Below are 12,393 nucleotides of genomic sequence, written 5' to 3'. Positions count from 1 at the left end.
GCTTTGCTTTGCTTTAGGTTGGGACTCATCGGGAAGAAAGTGTGAGCCTCAACAGCAACCATTCAGTTCTTCCCAGTACAGTTTCTGCTCAGAGCACAGAGCTAAATCATAAAACACAAGAAAGCTACAGAGGTAACTTTCCAGCAATATTCAATGCTGAACAGGGTCTGCAGTAATCCAGGGCTGATGAGGCTGTAGGTCTTGGTAAACTTGCGTCAACACAGGGGACAGGGGCATAGATAATGTTGAGAAGTAAAAATTCATTATAAATCTTATAACCCACCACTGTTAAGGATTCCCGCAACAATTTTGAGGGCATCCCTGTGTCAGACTTGTCCCAGTACAGCTTCAGCAGAAGACTCTGCATTACAGCTGCGTTATTCTGGCTTAAGGAGCCATAATGCCCTTTGCAGTACTGCAGCCGTTTCCGAATCGTCCAGGAGGGTTGCAGAGTGAGCTGAGGGCAGTTTTCAGTCTAGCCAATAAAAGGAAGTCGTTCCACCCAAGTGTTTACAGTTCCCTCAGTTTTTAGCCTAAAGAAGTAAGCTATAGAAAACAGAAGTCAGCTTATTCGTTAGCATGCTTGCACCATTTAGGGATGTGTGTGTTGCACATTTGGCCTAAGCCCAAGCCTCGATGTCAGTGCAGCTCTGCCCTTAGATTTGCAGCCCAGACATGAGGTGCAAATTCCCTTACTTCGCTAAATGTCCTTTTGCCTTTAACAGTGTCTTTCTTAGATTAAGCCGTTACTGATCAAGCTGCTCTATGAATTATGATCCCTTTACAACCCATGACACATGTCCAAGTACAGCAGTGTTACCAGGATTTCTCTTGTTTCTGTTGCCAGAGTGTAGTTCCTCCTGTTGTCTTCCCAGACTTCTGCTCGGCTCCGGCCTCCCATCGGCAATATCTGCTTGAGATTCTCTTAAATGTTTCACTCCTGTGATACTCATACTGAACTCTGGTTGCTTGCAGCACTGTCAGGTGGCTTACAGAGCCAGTCTGTGGCTATAGGTCCAACAGAAATCAAGTCTGAACATAAGGAGAAGGATGAAAATATACATGAACCCCCCTCATCGGATGACATGAAATCAGATGATGAGTCCTCCCAGAAGGATATCAAGGTCTCATCTAGAGGCAGAACAAGGTGGGTTGCTGACATGACCTAGAGAATTTATGCTTCGTTAATGCTCTGTAGCATGTTGTCCTGAAGTTTGATAAATTGAAGGCTTTTGCGTTAGCTCAGTGCATATATTAATAGGTAGCTGAAATAGATAAAAAGTTTACAGTATTTGTATCTATTTAAATACAAGATAGAGGATTTTCTGGGAAAGTCACCTGAAAATTATGCATTGCCTTATGTTAGTGCCTTGCCTAGTATCTGCCTGTACAGATAAGTAGTAAAAGATTCAGAGGGCCCTGCCCAGCATAGAGGATGGGAGAATGTTAGAAATTTGTGATACTTTGCACCTGGGCCAGGGCTGCACTTCTAAATGTGAGCCGGTGGTGATGGAGGGTGGCAGCCTGACAACGGGGAGGCTGGGGTGAATACAATAGGTAAATATCCTTTTTAAACACTTTTTCCCCTCCCAAGCCATGGACAAAAAACCTGGAGTTGACACCAGGTAAAATGCTTCTGGGTCTGCCTGATAAGCCTGACACAAGCGTTGAAATTTGAGGTAACAGTAAACAGTCAGAATTTTTCAACCATAGGCAGCGGAGTCTATACCATCACATGTGTCTAACAGCATTTTAGTGTATTAGTTTTAGTGGAGCAGAGGTTTTGCAGTTTTTCCCTTCTTCACCGAGAGGGTGATCAAGCATTGGAACAGGCTGCCCAGGGAAGTGGTTGAGTCGCCATCCCTGCAGGTATTTAAAGGACGTTTGGATGAGGTGCTTAGGGACATGGTATAGTGGTGGTCTTGGCAGTGTTAGGTTTACGGTTGGACTCGATGATCTTAAAGGTCTTTTCCAACCTATACGATTCTGTGATTTAGACTTAATTGGACAGTCCTATATTAAAAAAAAGGCTATGCAACTTAATATCATTTGAAGTGATATAAGAATTCTAAATGTAACTGTTTAGCTCTGCACTGGGTATTAGAAGAAAAAACAGTTCTAAAATTGGCCAGGAAGGTCTTTAACAAAACTAAAACTTTTTAATAAGCACATTAAATTGAAAATTACTTGAATGCCTTTTTATATAAGCTGATATATTGGAACCCAGCAAAAACTATTTGTTGAAAATTATTTATTCTTCACTTGACAGGATGGCTGAGTTAGCTCTTATTTGGACATTCGCCAGTAATTGAGTGAAGTGGTAGTTTGGGTACGTCTTGTGCTTCAAGGGGCAGCACGTTGCCACTACTCTTCCTAGAGGTGTTTACCGTCTGTAGACAATATTCTGTGGATATTCTTCAGGCAGAAACCATGTAACGTTTATTTTCAGGAAAAGGCAGGAACAGCAAGAATTACCTTAATACTTAAGCACTGATATGTAACACTTCCTTAGTTATCTAAGTATACTTCAATATGATGTAGATTAAGTGGGAAGAAGTTTAATTTCATCAACTGAAAATTTTGAGCCAGCAGCAGGATCACTTATTTGAAATACCAGTGATATTTCAATATACTTTCATTTATACTTTCTTGCAGCAGTACTAATGAAGACGAGGATTTAAACCCGGAGCAGAAAATAGAAAGAGAAAAGGAGAGGAGAATGGCAAATAATGCTAGAGAACGTTTGCGTGTACGAGATATTAACGAGGCATTTAAAGAACTTGGCCGTATGTGTCAGCTTCATCTGAAGAGTGAAAAACCACAGACGAAACTCCTTATTCTTCACCAGGCTGTGGCAGTCATCCTCAGTCTAGAGCAGCAAGTGAGAGGTCAGTAGCCTGTCATCGTGCTGTGGCAGTTTGCATGGTAGCTTTGTTCATGGAACAGTGTCAGCCTCTTGAAACCTGCACAACTAGATGCACAAGTTACTAAAAGTATGTTTGCTGTTCTGTAATGATGTTGAAGTTCTTCAGGAAAAGCAAAGAATTACTTTAAAAAAAAAAAAAAAAGAAGGGGGGAGGGAGGTATTAGGTTTATACTTTGATCTTTCTGGGTTTTTTTCCTGTGCAATTAGCCATCTCTTCACCTGTGTTTTCAAGGTAAATTGATTAATTAAAATCTTAACACATCTTGCTTTAAATTGGAAGAAGCACTTAGTAGTACAGAAGCCTTAGTAAAAATAAGAGATCTATTTTAAGATGAACCGCACATAATTGAAATATTAAAATGCAGTGAATTTAACTGCATTTACTTAGGTTTTTGCATTAAACATACGCTGGGGAGGAGGGAGGAAACCTAGTTCTACTTTAATTGAATCAGGGCTGGTTTTGCATGTATTTTCTTTCCCTCCTTTAAGTTTTTCCAGGAAAGAAATAATAGGCCTATTGGTAGGTGCAGAAGGAAGAATTCTTTGTGCAGTTCACTGTCTTAAGGAAAGATAGTTCTAGGAATCATGTTTCCTTCAACTGTTACGTTCTCCTGTGTTGGTGAAGCTACAGTTGACTTTTAGTCTCCCTTTAAACTTGCGTCAGACATGTTAAAGTTTGGAGGCACCTTGCTTTAACTTTTGGTCAGCCCTGGATTCGTCAGGCAGCTGGACTAGGTGATCGTTGTGGGTTCCTTCCAGCTGAAATAGTCTAGTCTCTTCTGTTCTATGTAGCTGGCACTGAAACGGGTGAGCGTCCTCGTGTTTTGTTGTTTGGGACTAGTGAACAACCATCTGCCTTGGCGTCTCACTGATGGAAGTGCATCAAGTGACTGGAAAAGTCGTTCAGATGTGGATGATGTCAGTGGTCATATTTGCTTAATGCGCTACATTTTTGAATCACTGATGTCACTGAACGATGGCAATGTTTTATTTTTGCGTACCTTGTTTTTACTTCCATTTCCTAATTTATCACTTGCATTTTGCACAGGAAGTCGAAGTAATTGTTAAAAGTTTATCGAAAGTGACAAAGTGAATAACTGAACGCAAGCTTATGTACTTTGTAGTAAGGGTGAGATGCTATGTTTTCAGGCAGAGTTTTACTGACCCAGTTTTTAAGAATGAAGCGCGCTCTCTCCAGTCAGAGTTCCTCCAAGGCATATAGAGCAACTAGTTACTGTGCAGATGAGACACCAACGAGTGCCATGGTAAAGCCCTATTTTAGCGTCTCTGAGACTTTGATCTTGGGAATTGTTTTGGTCTGAAAATGTTTGCCATAGTCTGGAAGATAAGGTTGACTATTATGAAGAAATCAGAATAACATTAATCAAGCATGTTTTTTAATGTTTAAAAACCGCCAAGTCCATCTCCCTGCTCTCACGGATTCTGTAATCCACAGAAAGCTCTGCGTGAAAATGAGTAAGATCACTTCTGCGTTGGTCAGAGGTTGCTTCCGAACCTTATGTCTCTGGTAGAAATCTTTTTCTAAATGTACTTCCAGTTAAATTGGACCTATTGTACAGGCAGTGTAAATTGAGAGCTTTTCCTCCCTCACGTTTACATCTCGCCTTCTACTCTCTGTGTGTTTGAGGAAGCCTATCACCAGCACACTGTGCCTCTTGTGAGGGAGGCTGTGTTCCCCATTTTCTCTCTTCCGTCTTTTTTGCACCTGCTCCTGAAAGTGAGTGACCGGCGCTTTGTGTGGCGCCCAGAGGAGCTTTCTCCAGTGCATTATATAATTGCATAAACAATTTCCTCTCTCTGGTAATGAAGCTTCTCATTTTGTGATTGGTGCTATTCAAAATGAAACATTTCAGATTTTAAGCTCTAACTGTAGGCTAGCATTTTTATCTCCGTTTCCTAAATCACTGTAAATTAACTTCCTTTCAAAGTTTCCACATAATTAAATCTTCTTGAAAACTTCAAGGCAAGCCACATTTAAACAAAGGAAACTGTGATTAAGGAAAGTTAGCAGGTTTTTTTTCAAGTAGACTCTTTGGGAGTGCTCATCCTTAGGAAATGCACTAGGAGGCTGTTGATAATGACTTGGGTGAAAGCAGAATTAGCAAGTCCATCCAAAATTGCCTCTGTCAGATTAGCTAGATTCTACCCCTTGTAAAATGCACAGGGATCAGCAAACTGCAATTACTAGAGGGGTGCCTTCTGCAGTGCACGAGAAGGGCTTGTGCTGTCTGCTCAGTTTTGGCAGTCCCCTTACAGTTAAAATCGTATCTGCAGTCTTAAACCGCAAAACAGAATTCACTGACAGCTAGAAAAATAGCTCAAAACGTTGATTAAATTCAACGATGCTGGTAGAATATATTACACACCTTTTATGTGTCTTTCTGGCCATTGCTATTTACATCTTTTATATTTTGATTGTGAAAAGCCATTTTGAAGAACAGAAACAGTTGACTTTTAGAAACTGTCATTATTTGAAAACTAGACCCAAATCTACATCTATTGAGTGGAAACATACTGATGGAAATATCTTGATAGCTAGTCCACAACTTGCTGTTACAAAGTACTGACATTAATGTGAGAGGAAATATGGTTTTAAAAAAATTATCCTTCTGCTCTGTGTCACTGTCGTCATATTCTTGTGATTTAAGCAAGATGGGCACAAGATGATTTCACAGACTTCAGGGTAGGAAGAGAGCTATCAACTTAGGACATTCTGCCTCCCCTGTTCTAACAGCAGGCTCTCACTTCAGGTGAAGAAAGAAGCAGTAACATTACTAAAACTAGTGTCATGTCCATAGGCTTAGTATGACTTCAGTGTACCAACAAAACACAGAAATCTGTTTTATTACATTGTAAACTACAGACAGTTCTCATTTTGCACTTCAGCAACTTCTGGTGACAAGGGAGGTACTTTTTTTGAAGGTGTATGTTGGCAGGTAGTAACATTTGTTTTTTGTTTTGGTTTTTGTGTGTTGTTTTTTTGGTTTTTGTTTTGTTGTTTTTGGTTGTGTGTTTTTTTTTTTTTTAATACCAGCTTAGGAGATGCCTGGGAGGATTTTCAGTAGTGCTTGTCTGCAGCTTTCGACACCTGCATTTTAACACAGGGACATAAGAGGGAAGCTGCACAGCTATTTTTACTACAGTGGTTAATGTATCGATATTCCCCTTGGTATCAGCATAAAGGATGTTAAGAATAATTTTTCTGTTACAGAACGAAACCTAAACCCTAAAGCAGCCTGCCTTAAGAGAAGGGAAGAAGAAAAAGTTTCTGCCGTATCGGCAGAGCCGCCAACACCACACCCAGGAAGCCACCCTGGCCTGAGTGAAACTACCAACCCTATGGGTCATATGTGAACACCAGCCAGGTACGTCTCTTGTCTAGAGGGGAAGGGCTCTTGTTGCTTTTTATTGGCTAAAGTTTGGGAGATCTAGATATGTTTATTCTTACTTACTAGCACCAAACTTCTTTATGCTGCTAAGTACTTTCGTATCTCTGAGCATAAGCAACAGAACGCAGTTTTGTTTAGTTTTACAATAAAACGAGCCCCCAAGAAATTGTCGTTGAAGTCTCTTCATTTCCATGTGTTGTTGCCAATGGCTACATCTATTGGCTCAGGTGGCCTTCTTGGCATGATACCAGAGGAATACTGGTGTATTCCTTAACAGCTTACTAGATAAGCCAAGCATAATAGAGATGAATTATAGATCTTTAAATGGTCTAAATATCACATTAGTTCATTTAAAAATCCATGTATTGTTTCCCAGTGCTGATACAGTTAGAGAGACTTCTCATATCAAAGAGACTTGCTGTCTGGCTTAAGGCCAGTCGTTCTAACTCATATCAGTTGCCCAACAGAGATTGCTAACTGTCTTAATTGACAGTCTGTATTAGTGAAGATAGTTAAGACTTAAAAAGTAGTGTTTTCAGCTTTGCAAGATAAATCAGTGTTTCCAAAAGCCCCATGTGGTCCAATACACAGTCATTCATTTAAAACCTGCTGGTGGGGAGGCCTTACATGAATATTAGTCTTTTGGTTTTATTACGTGTTATTGGTTGGTTGGGTTTTTTAAATAATTGGGAAAAACTTGATTTTTGAGAAGAAAAAATTCTGGGTGTTCCATGTCTTTTAAAACAATAGAACTGTTGCCACTTTCAAAAAGAGTAAGAGATTGGGTTCGGTGCCCTTATTTTAATCTGTAACTTCACTAAATTTTATGTTTTGGGAGGTTTGTTGTTGTGTATATAGACTGTTTTACTTCTATTTTAGCTTAAGGTAAAGGCATGCATCTTGCCAGAACGTATCCCATGGAAGTTTATTGTTCCCTGGTGATCCTTGGAAAGCAGCAAAATGGCATTTAAACCAAGCCTTACTTAAGGCAGTACTTTTCCCCATCAATTATAGGCAGCTTCTTTCTTCATAAACAAAACGGGTTTTCTTTTTAGGAAAACGGGGTGCTTTGAATTTCTTGAATTTGTTTTTATTTCATACCAGAGCAACTAGCTACTTCTAAATCATCAGATAATTCTTGATGTACAGCACAATCGATAGTCTGTTCTTGCCATCTTAATACAATAAACCACTTTCAAAAGTTTACTGTGTCTTTGCTTTTTTTAATAGCAATAACTTTGTAAGATGACTAGTGTGTGACATTGACATGAGAAGGCTGTACAGGCTCGTTAGGTATATGGCAATGCATACCTTCAACAGCAGCAATTAAATTAGGTACTATCTCCTGCTTATTTTAGGGAACAAAGTCAAACACAAATCAAAGGTCTGGGTTTTGCAGATTATTCTTTCTCCCGTATCCAGAGAGCCCAACTAGAATGTTTCTGAGAGTAAACTGTTCAATATATCATATTTAATATGGATGTCTCTGGGAAGAAGGATTTCAAGGCCTCTCAATGTGATTTTTTTTTTTTTTTGCACTTAACTGACTGAAAATGCCATCAGATACAGTTTAAAATAGTTCTCTAGTGTTGCTATTATGCTTCTTATTGATTCTTTTCCTAATACCCCTTTCTTCTCCCAAATTTCTTTCTAGAATTCCAGAATTATTGGTAGGATACACAGGAGGTGACCTTTCTTCACAAGGACACAGACAACTAACATTATATGAAGACACAAACCTGACAGGAGAAAACACTTGAAGCAAGAAACCCAAATGCAATCTTATGATCAAAGCTACTGGTCAACACCTGCATCAGGATTGAAGATACAAGATCTTCAGATAGAATTTCAGCCCATGAAGTACTCTGAACATATCATTCTGTTGCAAGCAGTGTGTCGCTTCTGCACAATCAGAGACTGTTGTGATCTCTCCACTCATTGTGGAAGTTGCCTTGTGCCTAAACTGAATTGACAAATGCATTGTAACTACAAATTTTATTTATTGTTATGGAACTGTAAAGGTCTACATATAAAGGGAAAAGTTAACATGTTAAAAGCTGATAAAATTTCAGCTGGATGCCAGCATTTACTAAAGCTGTTCACATTCAGAGAACAAAGCAGTGACAACCGTCGACCCGTAGCATTCCCAGCATACCTATTAGTGTCTTAAAAAAGGAAGGGAAAAGTCTTTTGTCGTCCTTTCCTCTCCTTTTGCCATATGACTAGTGTTTTCCATGCAATAGGAAACTATTCCTTGGTATAGATTTTTTTATGTTATTTTTGGTCTCTGGTAATCTGAACAGTTATGGTCATAGTTACCCTTCCATACTGAGCTCCATGCTTCAAACCAGTAAGAGGCCTCGTGAAGGCTGCAAGCAGGAGCAACACTGTGACCATAACATTTCTTGGATTTGAAAAGTGACTTTTATTTTCCCTCAGACTTTCGTCAAACTTTTTTTTTTTTTTTTTTCCTAATTATAAACAAAACCTTTTTAGGCTTCTAGGCTTCATAGTAAAGCTTGTAACGTGAAGTGTAAATTGGGTGGGGAGAATCTACTTTGTTAGAGTTGCTTTGTTTTCCGAGCAGTAAGTACTACATATAGTACATGTAAAGTGTTAGCTGTACGTAAGCACAAAATGCATTAAAATACAAAGGAGATTTTTTTCAGGCTGTAATTTTGGTGAATAGTAAAATCCTAAATTCACCGTGGCAGGTAGTGTGATGATATAACCACCAGTAAGGTGGGCTTACTCACATAATGGAATCTAAGAGCAATGGTCACCAATTTTTCCTTACTGTATACATTAATTGTCATTTTTGTACGGCTTGTCAGTGGAGAAAAAAAAAAGTGTGAATCAAATGCAAACAAATGACCCCCTCCCAAGCCATATTAGCATTAAACCTTTAAATGTTTCTCCACCAGTGTCCATAAGTATTCTTTTGTCACAAATGTGTTGAAATGGTTAAAATCCCTTTGAACTTCCATGGAAACTGTCTTCCACTGCAATGACCATGGGAGGAAATTTCCTAAGCCAAGGTTGTCTGAGCTACTGTTTATATAGTGCATCTTTCATCACTGGCAATTGGTTCACACACAAAACAGGAACAAAACAATTTTTATGAAGTCATTTAATTTGAAAGAACAAAAGATGGATTGTTAAAATAAACTAATGAATTTAAGCTCATGGTTTGGATGGTTCCTAACGAAACAGTTTGTGGAATTAGTGGACTCATTTCTATTACTTTAATTTGCATATATCATCAAATAACACCTGATTATATCTGTGGCCTTGTTCTTCATTTCAGTGTTTATCAGCTAAACAAATTTGTTGCTTATGACGTGTGAAAGTGATCACGTGCCACTGCCTGGCCTTTTTCCTTCTAAGCTTGTTGTCTTTTTGGCTATATTAGACTTTGCAGTATGCCCAGAAGCTTTCCTTCATAAAATAGAAAGAAAAAAACATTTGGCTTATTTTTCACTGTAGCTAGTCTTTTATACAATAATCTTGTAAGAAAATTTCTTGAATTCTAAATATTACTCTTTCTAGATTTTTGAAATCGAAAAAGTTTTCAGTAAAAAGTTTCTTACTTTATTTTACTATATTAGGTAGTAAAAATGTAGGGTTATTTACCATAACCTGTTCATTAATATCAGAAATTTACAATAGCATTGTAAGACCATAGTAGGGTTCTAGCATACCGTGTAGTACCTATGGAGTATTGTAAGAGCTAATTGTCCGAGATGAATTGCTTCTCATCTTGTTCTCCAGTTTCCATTGTTGGTTTATTGCAGATTTGTACCCTGTGTCAAATTTCAAGGTATTGCTGATAAACCTTTCCAACCAGCAGCAAGAAGTTCAAAAAAATTTCTGTCAATGTAACAGAAAACACTATGTATATAACATTTATGTAGCAATAAATGTGCCATCTTTTTTTAACATGGTAAATCAGTGAGTTTTTTAAATTTCTCTCTCCTCGTAGGTAATGTGTTGCTTGAAACACTGGCAAAACCAGCTTCCACCTTTATCTGAATAAAACCTAACATACATTCTCAAGGTACACAGCATAAGTTGCAGGCACAAGAAGTGTTGTGGCTACTCCCTGTGAAGCCAATACAGAAATTCCCAGAGAGCTGAGGAGGAGCAGTACCTAGCCTGCCTTTGCTGCTGCACAGAAAGGGGATTGCACAGGCAAATAGAAAACTGGGAGCAAAAGCTGATCCCGTAGGCATGTGCCACCTCCTACATCTTGTTCCTTTACTTTGCCTGCCCTTAAGATGGGTTGCTAAGACCTAAGCCCCTTTTGCGCATTGAAGTTCAGTGCTGAGTTACTTCTGAACTGATTGGTGCATCCACATAGGTTTTATGAAAAAAAGGGGGAAAAAAAGTCTGTAGCTTAAGCTTGAAATTAAAATTTTCACATTTTCTACAATTTTTTTCTGCAAGTGCAAACAAAAGACAACCGAAGTGTACAATGTCCAAGGCATACACAGACAGTGGTGAAATGTTCATGCAATTCCTAGTCCACAACTGTTTAAGCCAAAAACCTCAAGAAAGAAGCAGACTTTGTAGAAGCTTGAGTTTTTTCAACTCTTCTCTAAATAAATATCCCTGGGAAAAGCACATCAAAGACAAAAGCAGAGATACTACATATATAAAGTTATGATGTTTAACTGAATGTGGTGTATGTCAGTCAGCATGGTTGCTATGTACTACACTGTTTCCAACTCTTGATACTGTCCTTCGTAACCTCAGAAAATCTAATGATTATGTTGAGATCTAGTTTACATTGTAAAAGACTTGTCAGCATGCATATACAGGCAAGTTTTTCTAATATGCCAGCACTTTTACCACAGGCAAATCTCTAACATGGTCTGGCCAGATATGGGAGGTGAGGAGGTGAGACTCAGCGATGTAAGTATGTCTTTTAGTAAGTATGTCTCTAGTAGTAGCTGTGGAGGAGGTGCCCTGGTCCCTTCCCCAGCACACATTCTCAATTCTAACTTACTTGCTCCAGTAATAATTCTAAATCCAGCCTTTGAGCATCCATCATCACTCCTCTCCCCTTTTCTGAATGAGACCTACTACAAGTTTGTCACTTCTTTAGATTAAAAATGACATTTTCCCCTTCTGCATCTTTCCTTTACTACGCCTCTGCTGTCCTATTTGTATATACTTTCTGATTACAAGTCCTTCATCCTCTTTTTTTTTTTTTTTTTTTTAACATTTCCTTTTTTCTCCATTTGCCTTTTTTTGGGGGGGGGGGGGGGGAGAGATGCATGTTGGGATACCTTTGTTAAATACAATCTGCTAGAATAAGCATTTGAAATATTGTAGGAAAGCTTTCCTGTAAATCAGAAAGGCTTAAAATGGACTCCATCTTTTTAACTCTAGCACTCAGTAGATGCTGTTAATAAGAAGATTCTGGATTCTTTATATAAGAGTTAACATTTCCCCAATAATTAATCAACATTAACGTTTTCCCCATTAGCATCTGGAAATCATGGTAGGACAAAAATAAAATGCAACAGTCTGTAAAAGACAACCTAGATACTGGATGGCAAACTTCGTTTTTTGTTTGTAACACTAATACCTTATGCTTTCTGATATACCTAACCTGTGGATACTAAAATGTCCTGTAAAAGGAAGAAATAATTTGTCCCGATTTTAAAGCCTGGCAGCATTTCAAGAGTGGGGTTCAAGAAGGCCCAACAGGAATGAATAAGCAAGCTGATACCTTCCTGCTTCTGTGCAGAAAAGATGTGGCCAGAGCTGAGAGCCACGATGCGGCTGCCTTAGTTGCAGGGCATCACTAACCCAGGGATGGAGGGTTGCAGCCCATTGCATCCCTGGGGAGAGGCACAGCCCTGGCTCCTGCCTTCCTGTTGCTTGCCTGCCCACTGCAGTGAGGGAAAATTTTCCCAGAAAGTGGGAAAATGGTGCTAATAGGAGACTGCTACAATCCTTTCTTCTCTTCCCTTCAGGTCTCTGCTGTCAAAGAGCAGATAAGTCAGGTGCCATTTGCAGGGGGTGTTTTGTACTGTTTAAACATGGTTT

At 39.0% G+C, this 12,393-nt stretch overlaps 1 protein-coding gene across 12 annotated transcripts in view; it reads left to right on the top strand.

The window, feature by feature from the left end:
* Positions 1-10,275, top strand: part of TCF12 (transcription factor 12) — a 175,839-nt gene extending 165,564 nt beyond the window's left edge. For 9 of the 12 annotated variants that reach the window (XM_075505935.1, XM_075505936.1, XM_075505932.1 and 6 more), the window contains 5 exons: positions 18-132; positions 976-1,147; positions 2,656-2,888; positions 6,159-6,312; positions 7,991-10,275. In XM_075505935.1, the coding sequence (XP_075362050.1) occupies positions 18-132; positions 976-1,147; positions 2,656-2,888; positions 6,159-6,301 (663 nt within the window). In that variant the 3' untranslated portion in view covers positions 6,302-6,312; positions 7,991-10,275. The remainder of the gene's footprint in view (positions 1-17; positions 133-975; positions 1,148-2,655; positions 2,889-6,158; positions 6,313-7,990) is intronic. The other 3 variants (XM_075505937.1, XM_075505940.1, XM_075505944.1) reach the window with 1 other exon arrangement.
* Positions 10,276-12,393: the final 2,118 nt, after the last annotated feature.

Source organism: Mycteria americana, chromosome 6, assembly GCF_035582795.1.
Source record: "Mycteria americana isolate JAX WOST 10 ecotype Jacksonville Zoo and Gardens chromosome 6, USCA_MyAme_1.0, whole genome shotgun sequence".
NCBI lineage: Eukaryota > Metazoa > Chordata > Aves > Ciconiiformes > Ciconiidae > Mycteria > Mycteria americana.
Note: the sequence above shows the minus strand (reverse complement) of the source record. Positions and strands in the feature narration are given on the sequence as shown.